The sequence below is a fragment of the Camelus dromedarius genome, chromosome 24, assembly GCF_036321535.1.
Source record: "Camelus dromedarius isolate mCamDro1 chromosome 24, mCamDro1.pat, whole genome shotgun sequence".
Taxonomy (NCBI): domain Eukaryota; kingdom Metazoa; phylum Chordata; class Mammalia; order Artiodactyla; family Camelidae; genus Camelus; species Camelus dromedarius.
In genome coordinates this window covers 10436259-10451296 of record NC_087459.1, presented here as the reverse complement: position 1 = coordinate 10451296, position 15038 = coordinate 10436259, and the positions used below count along the sequence as shown (strand labels likewise).

Here is a 15038-nt window from a genome sequence, read left to right as displayed (position 1 = left end):
TGCAAAGAATGACGATCTAAAATAAAACTCAGACCAGTATATCTACTGATTAGAAGATGCAGAATAAATTTAAGTACAAAAACAGCCCTGGAAAAAGATTTTTTTTCAACCTCTGGTTCTGACTCTCCTCTTTATTCTGAAGCACCAACCAGCATGGCATCACGCACTTGAGGGACATGGCCCAGCGAAGCCCACCTTTATCATTTCATTCCACACTGTCAGCTGCACACGACCGACACGTACGAGCATATACCCTGCAATGCTCAGGATCAGACCAGATCGACAGCTTTCCTGTCTCTAAAATGTGGCTTCCATACAGACCTGATAATAGGCTTTCTTGATCTCCTTCTGGCTGGCACTTCGGGGCACTCCTAATATCTGGTAATAATCCTCTTTGGCCAAAGGGGCGCTCGTGTGGAAGGAGGCAGTGCAAACAAAAGGGTAACATTTCACTCCTAAAAAAAGAACAAAGAACAAAGAAAAGAAAATCACTCTGGAAACGTACTCAACAAAAGGTAACTGAGTCAACAACTAGCAGGGTAGTACCTGTAAAGGAGCAAATACGTCACAGCTTTAGGGCCTGTTCTCCTCCAAGCCCACTGCAGACCAAACTCACGCACTTCAAAAACGGCTAAAGCCACTGTATGTGAAGACTATAAAACAGCGCTGGACAGGGCTGATTCTGCTGGATTACACTAGGGCTGTAGCCTCACCATACCTCTTAAGGAACCGCACCCCAGATGGGGGCTGCCCCTGAGATGACTGAAAAGGACTTCACTCTCCTGCTCCAATGCCGGAGCACGCGCCAGGTGCCAGGTACTCCCACATGCCTTGTCCCACTCAGTGCTTAACAACTCCCAGGTTCTTCCCCTCGACCATGCAACCCTGGGTATCTGCTTACGGGGTAGTTCTCAGGGTGTGATCCCTGAACCAGTAGCATCATCAGCTTGTCAGAAACGTAAATTTTCCAGCCCCACCCAAACCTGAATCTGAAACCCTGGAGGTAGGGTCCAGCAAGCCCTCCAGGTGATGATTTGAGAGCCACGGTGCTAAAGAAATGGTCCCCGGTCTATAGTCATAGATCTCTCCGAGAGAATCCGATAAAAGTGCTGAGCCCTCCCCTAAAAACAGTATGTACACATACATATATACACACACACACACCTATGTGTGTATATAGAGAGACATACAAGGTTAAAGGGTCCTGTCCTGGAACCTCTGTTCACCCCAGAGTACACAACCCGAAAGGGGTCAACGCACAAGGCTGCTCCCCTTCGTCCCCTCTGCACCCCCCCCCCCGCTCCTTTCAGGCCTCTTGCATCAGCAGCTGGGAGGAAAGGCTGACAGACACATGTACTCAACTGCCTTCTGGGTATGGAGCAGAGTCCTAGCTGGACTGGCCCATCACCAAGTGAAGGGAGGAGGCTGCTCTACAATTTTAAGTCCTGCCTCCTAACCCCCAACCTATCCTGTGACAACTGAAGATGGGGAGGGCAGGGCGGGGTTGGGGAGTAGAGGCCAAGTTAAGGCTGAAGAGGGAGCAGAAGTCAAGAAAGGGAATGAGAATCATGAGGCAGCTCCAGGCGTTAAGTGGAAGGTTTGCCTGCCAAGGAGAAGCTTCTGTATTCAGCACTCATTCATTCAGCAGTCACTCACTGAGCAGCTCTGCTCGCCAGGCACTGGGCTCCAGCAGCAAACCATTCAAAGGCCCTGCCCTCTGGGAGCTTACATTCATTCCAGACCTTAACACTGTACTAGGCACCGAGGATACAAGATGAAAAAAAGAGTCAAAGTCAGTGCCCTCAAGGAGCTTACAGCCCCACAGGGAAGTGTGAGAGGCCATGTGTGAAATGGTATTAGCACGCAGGGATGCAGAGTGAGAATACACAAAAGGGTCACCTAACCTGGGTCTCTCAACCTCCACACTACTGATGGGATCGGGTTCTTCTCATGGGTCGGGTGGAGCACAGTACTATTGTTATGGGCTGAATTGTGACCACCAACCCCCAAATTCCTATGTTTTAAGTCCTAACCCCCAGCTTTTCAGAATGTGACTGTATTTGGAGATGGGGTCGTTAAAGACAACCTTGCTAAAACACTGATTGTGGAATTTTACAGCCTCCAGAACTGTGAGAAAATAATTTCCCATTGTTTAAGCCATTTAGTCTGTGGTACTTTGTTATGGCAGCCCTATGTATTTATTTATATCCTAATATACCTAGGTATTTATAATACAGTGTTTTTAGCAGCAGCCCTGGTCAACCGGTTGCCAGCAGCACCCCCCTCCAAACTGGCCACTGAAAACATCTCCAGAGACTGCCAGATGTCTCCTGCAGGGTAAAATCACTACCAGTTGAGAACCACTACAACTCTATCTCAGAAATTCAGGGTAGGTCTTCTAAGGCACCTGTTGTTAAGCTGTAAAAACTAGCTAGGCTAAGGAGGGCTTGAATCCATCCAGATTTATGCTTATAGTCCCAACATTGTTTGCAATAGCACCCTCTTTCACTTTCAAAAGCACCCCATTTAGTAGCTAAATCATATGATCACCTTTGGTTTGGAGGGAGAAAGTTCTTGTGCATTTAGGAATTGTAGGTACTGTGATGTAACTAGGGAGAGAGGGAGAGAGAGAGAGAGGGAGAGAGAGAGAGAGAGGGAGGGAGAGAGAGAGAGTGTGTGTGTGTCAAGGACCTTCTCCATTTCAGTGCAGATACTATGATGTAACTAGATTAGAGACTCATGGGGGCGGGTAGGCGGGTGATAGAGATGATGCTGATGATGATTAATGAGGCCTGGGAATAAAGAGAAGGGCCTTTGAACTATGCTAAAGAGCCTGGATTTTATCTTGAGGGCAATATGGAGCCTCAGCAAGTGCTAAACAGAGAATCAACCAGATAAGCATGAGAAAGAGCTCTCAAAAAAAATAAAACAAGGATCGGGAGAATACTTAAAATTTATGGGTACAAAAGACAACTGGAGGGTTGAGCATATCCAGGAAGCTGGCAGGATAAAGGATAATCAGACAGAAGAATGAGGAGGAATGGTCAGATTGATTAAAATCAGAACCAGGAAGCAGATCTATATTTTCAGTATCCCCGTTACTTGTTCTCTGTTGCTGCAGCTTAGATTTTCTGGCACAAGAAAAGCAGACAGGGTGGGAGCAGTAGGGATTAGAGACTACTGTTATGTTTCTCCAACCAGATTTGAGAAAAACACCAGAGCTAGTTTCTTAGTGCTCCTGTACTCAGCCCTGCTTCACTCAGGAGGGAGAGGTTACCTCGACCCATCTTGCCTCTCCTACCACCCCTTCCAATCCAGAAGGCGGAGGTTGGTAGTGGCAAAGGCTCTGGCAGCTGCAGCTTCAACATCATAAGAGAATTTAGGCTTGGGTTAGAACGGGGGACAGCAATGTGCAAAACTGCATATAAACACAAATCACATTTAACTAATACAAGTTTGATGACTTCTGACATTATCCCAAAGGTATCAATGATTAGCAGTAATTAGAAAGAGTTCACTTAATAGACATATTTTCCCCCAAGATATGACCAATAAATGTCCCGCCCATTTTAGAATAACCCAGAAGAGGATTAGTCTCCAAGTCGGTCCAAGAATGGCCAACCCAGTGTGAAATAACTACCTTCTGCTCTGGGAGAAAAGTCGGATTTAAAGCGTTGTTTTTTACATCATCTAATTGCACTACTGGACTTGAGATGTTTGAGGGCTGAGTTCATGACTTTAGATGTGGTAATAGAGTGCACCTTGAAGGATGCCACCTCTCACATGTGTTCATCACCTGATACAAAACATGCCCATTGTGGGCACTGGGCTCATTCGGGGAAAAGGAAAGCTGACTGCAGTTCCTTACACATCAGGCTCAGCACTTAGTGCTTGTCTGTCTCTCACACACGCATACACAATTACCAAAAAATGTTCCCCAAACCTGTACAAATGTGGTATGAACAAGTTTAGCTTAATAAGCATCAAAAGAATTAATATCTGAGCAAAAAGATGCAGCCAAATTCTATTCCAAACAACCTTGACATTAGAAAACATTAGCAAAACCTAAAAATGACCACTTTTGCTCATATTGAGAAATACAGCGTGACATGGATTCAAATAACCCTGAGGAAACCTTGGTTACTGCTCCATCCATGAAGAAATATAAGTGGTAGGAACAGAATAAAAAAGTGGGATCACGTGACCAAAATCACATCCAATCTCTTTGGTCTCTGCTATATCCCCAGTACCTATAACAGTAACTGGCATATGACAAGCCCTCGATATATACCTATTAACATTTTTTTCAGTTAAGGAATGGAAGGCACAAAAGGATTACATAATTTGCTCAGGTCTCACACATGCTACTGGAGTAGTGTTCACTGCATAAGGTAATCACAATTACTGATATTTTAATAACTAGCTATTATGTAAGCATTACAAAACTGGATCTCAATAGGAAAGCATCTTGCGTAAATTACCTCGTCAGACCCTTTAATTAATCATCTCTGTAAGTTTATAGATAGTTTAAACTATCATTTGCACAAATTCTAGGGGACACAAACATCTAGCATAATTCAGGCACATAGTTGGGTGTTCAGTGTTTCCTCCTTCCTTATCTCACTATAAGGGAAGTCATTCAACACATAACATAAGAAACCATCATGGTTAAGCACTTAAAAGGCTCACTATATATTAATTCAACATCACTTCCAGCATTAAAAAAGCAGGAGGTTTTGAATCACGACTCTCCCACTTTCTAGCTTTGTGACATCCTACCAGTTACCATCTAAGCCTCAACTTATTTACCTATAAAACAGAACAATAGTCTCTATCACGTGGAAGTGATCCATGCCTGGTACATAGGAAATGCTCAATAAATATGAGTTTGCATTTTTAGCAAAATAACCAACATAAAGATTTCTAAAAAACAGTAAGCGTGCCTTCCAATTTACACCGTGTGGTGCAAAGAGCGTAGTTTTGAAAGAACAGCTTTGGGTTTGGGACAACTCTTCTTATCTAACTTTATGGCCTTGGGAGGGTCAACTCCTCTGCTAGAACCTCAGTTTCCCATTCTTTAAAATGGGGATGATGATCCCCACGTTGCAGGGCTGCTGTTACCAACAATTGAGATGAGGCACAAGGTGCTTAGCTAGCCCAAGAGCAGGTGCTCACCGAATGGCCGTTACCTCTTCCCTTCCTCTACAGGCTAAGAAGTAGAAAGGAGGGAAAGGAATCGGGTAGAAGAACAGCGGCAGGCCGGAAAGAGGCCTCCAGAAATGTTGACAGAGAGGTGAAGGTTCAAGGCCTGCGGGGCGTTTCATCCCCGCCGCCGGGGGCTCCACGCAGCTCTCCTCGGTTCACCGCTTCTAAATAGCCATTTGAGCCTCTCTGACTCCTGCGTGCCCATCACCCCAAGTGATTCCGCAGGTAGGTCGGAAGACAAACTCCACCCCGCAACCCCCGTAACCGGAGCGAAACGAGTCACTCCTTTCCCCTCACTCGGGGGCTGGAGCCTGCCCTCACCTGTAAGGCTGACACCGGGTCTCAATGTCAGCAGCGCCCCGGAACCGCGAGCTCGCAGGGAAGGCGCGAAGGCGGTGACGCTCAGACCGCGGCCCAGCGATGCCCCCACCACGCCCCCCACGGGCGGCCGGGCTCCTCTCCCCGCTGCAGCCGGCAGCCGCAGGGACCCGACGGCTACAAGCAACCAGCGTGTAGAGCACCACGCCGCCATCTTGGGCCGGGGGCACTGCGCCTGCGCCACCCGGCTCAAGGCGGCCTCACGAGGACAACGCACCCGCGCAGCGCCGGAGCTTCCGGGGGCGGGGCCTATTGAGCGCCCACGCAAGAACCCGTGTTGTGCATGCGCATCCTTACCCACTGCAGTTCCTTGGTAGCCTATGCTGAGATGTTTGCTCTAAAAAGTGCTACTAAGTAACTTGCCTTGAGGAGCCTCGTCATTCCGTGCTGGACGACCAAGACTGCACCTTATTCGTGTAAGGACGAGGTCGAGCGTAGCCGAATGTAACTAGTCTGGGGGTCCTGGGAAGGGCCGGACTACAAATCCCGGCGTGCAATGCGACCGTCAGTCTCGCGGATTCCAGCGTGCAGTGCGGGCTTCCCTCCTCCTGACCCTGAGACTTAGTTATCCTTGCGTGAATCTTACTCACCCGATGTCCTCGGGTGGCTGGAGTCTCTGCCCTCTTCTCAAAGCCAGGCCTCAAGCTCACTTTCCCTCTGGCTGATTCCCATGATCAGGAGACTGTGATCGCTCAGCTCTCTCCTAAGCGTGTTAGCCTTCTCCAAACGTGTAGTGAACTTGCCGATCGCGGAATGTGAGCTGAGCTACCCAAAAACGAACTTAATAAATGTTGTGAGCACCTACTAGGTGTAACGCATGTTCTAGAATGTCGGGGATACAATGATGGATGACATAGCATCCCTGCTTTGGAGGCGTGCACGATGATTCGAGAGGGACAGGCTACTTAGCAACTAGATGACATGATCAGTGCTATCGTAGGTATAAACAATTACAGGCACACAGGTAAGAGTTTCTCAGACAGAGGTTGGGGCATTGGGGTGTCAGGGAAGGCATCTGAAAGGTTAATAACATTCAAGTTGGACTTTGGTGAAAAGTGCACCAGGTAGGAGTGGAGGGGAGAAGTATTCTAAGTAGCAAGAACTTCAAAAGCAGATGTCTAAAGACGTGAAAGTGCTTGCCCTGTTTCCTTATGCTTTAAACTTGACGCGTGTGACTAGAGATGAGGCTAGAAATGTAAACCTGGCCTGGTAAGTCCTGCGAAGAAGTTTCCACTTTCACACTCCCATCACCACCATCCCTAACAATAGGAAGGGAACCTGAAGGCTACAGGATGAGTTTAAGATGATCTGTGCTTCTTGCCCCCTCCCCCATTATGCAGGAAACTTTTATGTATGTGGATTTTTATCTGGGGAAATATCCATAGTGTTCATCAGTCAAATTCTCCACAGGCTGTGAGATTGAAAGGTTAAAAATCACCGGTCCGGTGAACAGTTATGAAGCTGTTGTAAACTGCAAGGAATAGTTTAGAGTTTGGGCTAGGGAATTTAGAGGACTGAGATGAGCAAGGGGCATTTTAGAGAAACAAGGAAATGTCATAGGATGGGAAGTAATGAAAAGGTTTTTTGTTTTTTGTTTTTATAGTCAACAAATATTTAAATGTCTCCAGCATAGTGGTTAAGAGTAAGAGTATGGACTCTGGAGTCAGACTGCCTGGGATTGAATCCCAGCTCTGCTACTTAATAGCTGTGTGTCCTTGGGCAACTTACTTTACCTCTCGGTTTCCTTTCTCTAAAGTGGGAGACATAATAGTAACTACTTCAAAGGATCATCTGAGGGGAGTGAGATAATCCATGTGAAGTCTTCATACTATACTTGGCACATAGTAAGTGCTCAATGTATGTTAGTCCTATGCTCCAGGCTCTGTGCTAAACACTGGGAATACCAAGCCGAATTCACACAGTTACTTGCCCATGGGAAGCCCAAAACCTAAGGGGAGGAGAGGAGGGAGCTGGTTGAGAAGTACAGCTTTCAGGAATAAAAGCTGAGAACAAGAGCCAAAGGGACTTTCATTTACCACCTCAGAGTGAGTTAGAAAGTAGAGGAGGGCTCACTAATATGAAAACTCTGTCAGCTTCCTAACTTCCTCATTTTGGGGTATTTTAGTCACCCCAATTTATTTCCCCAAAGTGATTAACAGTGAAAATCCTCCACATTGAAAGGGGATGTGTGTGTCCTTGTTTTAGGGGATAGCAGGAAAGTTGATTGTTAGAGAGCCCATATTTCCTCTTATGAAGCAGAGAACCCCAAGGGAATCGAGTGCGTGACGGTGGCTACCAAAGGCAGGAAAACAGAACCCAGGACAGAACCCAGGAAGCCTCTGGCCAGACTCCCTGGTGAGAGCAGTCTCGGCCTGTGTGTGGTTTCTCTCACTGCTAGTCACCATAGAAAAATAGGAGATGACACAATTACTGAACATGGGTAGCTTACAACGCTTGAGAAGTCCTCACAGTAGTAGTCCTTGGTTTTCGCTTCCTGAATCATCTTGAGTTGATGGTTGTTTGAATATACTTTTTTTTGACATGAATATCCTTTTTTAAAATGATCTCCAGGCCACAGTGATGCCAAGTAGGAAAGGAGCAGTTTTGGAGAAGATAATGAGTTACTGTTATTTGGACGTCTATGGGGCCAATTTCAGGCAATTGGTGGCCATCGAAAGATCTGAAAACCTTAGCTATGCTAAGAACAGTCTCTTTCCAGTTCCCAAAGAACTTTCTCGTGTTTTTTGTTTTGATACAATTACAACCCTGTGGGTAAGTAGGGCAGAGACTATTCGCATTTTCACAAATGGTGCCGCCTTCCCAGCCCTGCAAAATAACCCCAAAATAAGCTCTGAAAAGTCAGAAGACTTGTCCAAGGTCACACAGCTAGTGAGTCAGTCAACTAAGATCTAACAGCAAAACCAGATTCCTTTCAACTGTGTGCTTTCATAAACTGTGGTCAGTAGTTCTCAGTCATATATCCCTTGATAGTTTACAGAGCACTTTCTCATGCAGAATTTCATTTGCTTCTCACAACAAGGGGAGGCAGGACAAGTATTTATTACCACCATCACCTGCAGACTTTCACTGCCGTCCAAGGACTTCAGCTGTGAAGGAACACAAACGATCCATCCCCGTCTTGTTGCCATAAACGGGGATGAACACGTGGGCCACACCTACCCACACTTTTAGACAGAATATGTCATGGGTCCCCTTCTCCCCCCGCCCCCTGACACTGCCCCCTTCTCCAGTCTAAAGCCAAAAACTTTAGCTTTAAGGAGAAACAGATGTTACTTACAAAAGGCACACAAGTTTCGCAAGCATCTGCCCTTCTGCATTTCTCATTTTACTATTCCACTGGGCCCTTTCCAGCTTTCCTGAGGCGGGGAGATCTGTGAGACCCAGCAGGGAATTTAAGTATGGTCCTCCAGCGTGCCGGGCTGAAGGCAGAGGGAGACAAGAAGGTCTAATCCACGATTTCCAGTGGAAACTGACCATCTGAGGTACAATGGGGCTGGCCAAGTCCATGGCTACGTGATGGATGGCTGTTCCTTCCCCACATGATTTAGGAACCCCTCCAGGGAGGGTGGAAGGGCCTAAGCCTTCAGAGGCAATAAAAGCTAGCTCAGGATTTCTCTAGTCATTTCCTTTCCTCCCCAAGAGAATAAGGGACAATTCCAAGGGGCTGTGGAATGTGGGACCCAGATGTTCCCACATACGACCTCGGCAGTGGGTACGGTTCCCTGCAGAAGGAGGAGATGAACTATGTTCTCGCCTGGCTCCCCTGGGTATTCCCCAGTGGGACCTCCATGCTAATGATTTCCCTTTAAATAAACCACAAATGGCCCCAGCTGCCAGCCAAATACTCTTCTGCCCAAACTAGGCTTAAACTTAAGCAATGTTTCACAAACCTGAGAAATGAAAGGAACTCTTATAAGGGGAAAAAACAAAATCACAGATGCTGAGAATAAACCTCTGGGTCCCCTGGTGATCAGTAGACTCCAATGTGAAAGATGTTACCTTAGAAAAGGACAGTCTTTTTTATGAAAACATTCTGTAGTTGTGAATTATCATCACATAAGTTAAATTTTGTGTTTCTGTTAAAATATTTTGCAAGTTCTTGTAAAAAAAATCAAAAACAAATCACTGGTTGGAGTAAGACTTCATAGTCCCAAGAACACATGGGTACACCTCCATAAACGACAAAATAATAACACAAGGTGTACTGTTAATGTTCTTCCCCATTTTTGAAATGTATTTTGTTCCTTCACTGTTCGTTCCTGTGCTGAAATAACTAGTTACCTTTCTGTGCTGTTCCTAAAATGAACAAGGCAGGGCTTGTGTATAAAAATGTTTTTAATGTGTATTTTAATAAACAACCATTCCAGGGGCAGATAACTAGCTTTAAATACTCTGTTGTTGGCACTGAAGCTGTCCTCATCCACCCCTCTCTTGCAAAAATTCTAATTTATGGAAACCACTGACTTCACAGAAGATTAAGGGAACATCATGGTGGAAACTTGTTTTCTTTGGCATCACGGTTTAAAATAAAGATGCGTCCTAAGGCTCTTTAATACTTTGGTGTGGATTTTTTGCTTTCTTCTTGCTTGTTCCTTTTCTTTCTGCTAATATCCCTTCCTTCGGTTACATGAAGTATTTTGAGTTTTCTAGAATGAGGACTTCACTACAATTCACTACAATTCCCAAATTCTTGTTCGTTATTAATTATTCTTGGAAATAGGACCTATGAAATTTAAATCATTCTGCCAGGTGCCAAGCTAACCAGACATCCTCCCACTGCTGGAATTTGATCTGCCCTTTGATAGATTGCCTTTTATGGTAGAGTGGTGTCTTCTAGCATTCTTCTAGGCAGACAGTGAAGTGGAGTTTCTAGGAGTGCAAAGAGACAAAGCTGATGACTTGCAGGCTTGAAGGACTGGAAGGTTCTTGCAGGCTGTCAGTTCTAACTTTGCAATCCATGAAGTTATTTATTCTGATCAAGTTTGCAGCAGCCTTAGGGCTCTGAACTCTCTACTAGAGTAATTTTCTCCAGCCATAATGGACCTGGGAACATGTGAGTTGCTCCCTCATCCTTTGATGATGTCCCTCTGGCTCTTCCCTCTCCCTTGCTGTGGCACTCAGGTTGGTCACCATGGCAATGGAAAAGTGGACATTCTCCTACTTTGCTTCCACCAGACCCCAGTTTGTGGAAATAGTCACATGACCCAGTACAGCCAGGGTTATGGCCTCTTTCTCTCCTGAGAGAGAAAAGGTCAGGGGTCACAAACCCAGGTGCCAGGGCCAGGCAGGTGCAGTAAAGTAAGAGTAGGGTGGCTGTGTTTAAGACCACAGGGGCCAGCGAGACTGTGGTGAATTGGAAAACATGCTTCAAAAGTAGCAAGTGCTCCTCAGCTCCAGCCCATGTTAGCCATGTGGGCATGTGGCCCTAGTGTTGCCAGATCTTTCAGTGATTTTTCGCTTGTTTGTTTTTGTTTTTGTTTGAGGAGGGGAGGGTAATTAGGTTTATTTATTTTTAAAGGAGAGACTGGGGATTGAACCCAGGAACCCATGTGTGCTAAGCATATGCTCTACCACTTGAGCTATCCCCTCCCCCCAGATTTTTCAGTTTTTCAAGAAATATTGAAATCCAAGCTTTTTTTTTTTTTTTTTTTAAGCTTCCCAATTTTGTGGGGGGAGGCAGGGGCAGTAATTAAGTTTACTTATTTGTTGTAATGTAGATACTGGAGACTGAACCCAGGACCTCATGCATGGTAAGCACACACTCTACCACTGAGCTATACCCTTCCCGTCTGCCAAAGCTTCCCAATTTTTAACATACTGTATGAACCAACTAAAACATATCAGTAGACCAGATTTAGCCCATGGCATGTCCATTACCTCTGGGGATTAAAGTCTTTCTCACTTTCTGGCTGCCCATTTAGGCCATCTGACATAATGGTACATTCAAAAAATATGTAATTCAGGGATAGCAATGAAGTGACATCAAGTGACATCAATTTTGGGAGGTTTGCAATGAACCTTTCCAGTAGGTGTACAGTTGATTTATATATACTTTTTGTTGTGGGAAAACACACATTACATAAAATGTATCATCTTAACCATTTTGAGTGCACAGTTCAGTTGTATTAAATATATTAATAATTTTGTGCAACAGTCACCACCATCCATCTGCAGAACTCTTTCCATCTTATAAAACTGAAACACTATACCCATTAAACTCCCCACTTTCTCCTCTCCCAGACCCTGGCAACCACCATTCTGCTTTCTGTCTCTATGATTTTGATGACTCTAAGTACCTCATGTAAGTGGAATCATACAGAATTTGTCTTTTTATTACTGGCTTCACTTAGCATAATGCCCTCAAGGTTTATCTATGTTGTAGCATCTTGCATATTTTCTTGCCTTTTAAAAGCTAATTATTTTATATAATATTCCATTAGAATGTATATCCCACATTTTGCTTATCCAATCATCCATCAGTGTACTTTTGGGTTGCTTCCATGTTTTAGCTATTGTGAGTAATGCTGCTCTGAACATAGGTGTGCAAATATCTCTCCTGACCCTGCTTTCAATTCTTCTGGGTATATACCCAGAAGTGACATTGTTGGATCATGTGTCAGTTTTGTTCTTAAATTTCTGAGGAACTGTCATACTGTTTGCTCCAGTATACCATTGTACATTCCCAACAATGGTGTACAAGGGTTCCAACTACTGGTTCCAACTACTCTACATTCTCATCAACACTTGTAATTTTCTGTGTTTCTGTGTTTTGTTTTTTTCTTTTTTTGATAGCAGCCATCCTATTGGGTGTGAGGTGGCATCTTATTGTAGTTTGGATTTGCATTTCCCTGATTAGTAGTGACGTTGAGCATCCTTTCATGTGCTATTGGCCCTGTGTATATCTTCTTTGGAGCAATATCTATCAAGTCCTTTGCCCATTTTTTAATTAAGTGGGGTTTTTTTGTTGTTAAGTTGTAGGAGTTACTCTATATTCTGGATACTAATCCCTTATTAGATGTACAATTTGCAGATAATTTCTCCCATTTTTGTGTTGCCTTTTTATTCTGTTCATAGTGTCTTTTGATGCATAAAAATTTAAAACATTTTCATGAAGTCCAATTTCTCTGTTTTTCCCCTTTTGCCTGTACCTTTGGTGTCTTAGCCAAAAAACCATTGCCAAATCCAAAGTTGTGAAGCTTTTGCCCCATGTTTTCTTCTAAGAATTTATATTTTTAGGTCTATAGTTGATTTATATTTGAACCACAATATATAATGTCTGAATGTTCTCTTACCAGAAAGTTATAAATCAAGTACTGTTGCTGAAAATAGAGGTTGCTGCATACTGTAGAATTAACCAAACAACCAACAGTAACTAATGGATGGCTCTGAATGTTTAGTTTTTAGTAACCCAATTCTAAAAGTAATATGTGGTATAGAGATCACTCAAAAAATTAAAAATATAACTACCATATGATACAACAATCCCACTTCTGGGTATATATCCAAAAGTATTGGGGTAGGGTATAGCTCAAGTGGTACAGTGCATGCTCGGCACCCAAGAGGTCCCGGGTTCAATCCCCAGTACCTCCTCCAAGCAGAAATCAAAGAATAAACCTAATTACCTCCTCCTCAGAAAACAAACAATATAAGCAAAAGTATTGAAAGCAGAATCGCAAAGAGATACTTGCACACTCATAATCTTAGCAGCATTATTCATAATAGCCAAGAAGCAGGTGAACCCAAGTGACCATTGATGGACAAATGAATAAACAAATTACGTATATATATATATATATATATATATATATATATATATATATATATACACATATATATACATACACACACACACACCAAAATATTATCTTGCCTTAAAAAGGCTAGAAAGTCTGCCACAAGCTCCAGCATGGATGAATCTTGAGGACGTTACACCAAATGAAATAAGCCAGTCCCAAAAGGACAAATGGTGTATGATTCCACTTGTATTTGGTATTTAAAGTAGTCAGATTCATAGAAGCAGAAAGTGGAATGGTGAATACCAGGGGTTGAGGAAGAGGGGGAAATGGGAGCTGTTGTTTAATGAGTATAGTTCCAGCTTTGCATGGAAAAGTTCTGGATATCAGTCACACAACACTGCGAATGTCTTTAATTTAATGTTAAATTTTATGTTTTTTGCCACAATTAAAAAAAAAAGCAATAGAACTAGCTATAGTGATTGAATACCTCAACCAACTCAAGGCAGGAATTCCAGAGTCTAAAGAGTATGTACCATGGGAAAGCTGTACTCCAGTGGCTGCCAGACTGCTTAGAATTCCAAATCCTAGGCCTCAGTCAACTCTACTGACATCCTATCTTTAGTTGATGGAGATCAAGGTTGTTCTTAACTCAGTAAGTGGCCTCTGAGTCACCACAGTTTACTTGTGAGAACTGAAAAAAAGAACTTGCATCTTTTGGCAATGGGTCCCTTCATGCCCATCTCCAGGCCAAGCTTTCAGAATTACCCTTGTTAAGGCCGCTGACTGCTGCAGGCTGCGGAGGGTGAATTTTCACAGCACTGTAGCGACCAATCACTCTCATTCCTCAGGTCAAAGTCCCTTTTCCAGACAAGCCTGAGCAGGTGTTCTGTCTGTTCTCAAGCAGAAAGCGTATTCTGGAATCACGGAGTCGATTTTCAAAGCAGAGAAAGGCTTGTGGAATGAATGGCCCCAGGTGCTGCTCTCTTTTCTCCAGAGTTGTCCGGGGTCTAAGCAGGTTAGGCACATTTGCTATTTAAGGGATTCCCCTTTGCCCTTATCTTCTGCCCTTTCAGCTTATCTGTAATTGATTGATTTCCTTCTAGGAACTTGCCCCACCGCGCCCAAGGCCTGCAGCCAAGACTTAGTCAAATAAGGAACGCTGAGGGCCCCATCTCCCTTCCTACCGAGCCCACCTGACCTAAGCAGGGTGGGTGGGATGCGGAGTCTTTAGAGTAGGCCCCACGGCCAGGGATTTGCATCAGACTTGGGCTCCCCTCCGCTGCCACTATCTGTGTGACCCGGGCCAGCGGTGCTTCTCTCCCTGAGAGCGTTCCCTGTGTCCGTATTGGAGCTAGTTCATTTCTGCTCTCTCTCCTCCCCGAGAAGGGCGTGTCCCGCACACTGGATAGACTCCCAGGGCAAATCCCTGCACCCAAAATCACAGCTGTTGCCCCTCGTCCTACACGCCTGGCCGCGCCGGGGGCGGACAGCGCGCTGCACGTGACCTCCCGGCCGCCTCTGCCAGCCTGTCGGCATCGGGGCGTGGCCTCGTGGGGCGGCCGAGCGGCAATTGGCCAGGGGGCGTGGCCTACCGCGCGCGCGCGGAGGAAGAGGGGCTGGGGGCGTGACTCGACTGGCCGGAGCCGGCTGCGATTGGCCGGGGGTGCGCCGGGGCGTGGCTGCGGGCGGCGGGCAGCG

At 45.0% G+C, this 15038-nt stretch overlaps 1 protein-coding gene across 2 annotated transcripts in view; it reads right to left on the bottom strand.

The window, feature by feature from the left end:
- Nucleotides 1-5771, bottom strand: part of DNAJA3 (DnaJ heat shock protein family (Hsp40) member A3) — a 30545-nt gene extending 24774 nt beyond the window's left edge. For both annotated transcript variants that reach the window (XM_031447575.2, XM_010992716.3), the window contains exons 1-2: nucleotides 5527-5771; nucleotides 322-455 (exon numbers count right to left, since the gene is read on the bottom strand). In XM_031447575.2, coding sequence (XP_031303435.1) covers nucleotides 322-455; nucleotides 5527-5737 — 345 coding nt within the window. In that variant the 5' untranslated portion in view covers nucleotides 5738-5771. The remainder of the gene's footprint in view (nucleotides 1-321; nucleotides 456-5526) is intronic.
- Between the last annotated feature and the right edge of the window lie 9267 nt (nucleotides 5772-15038).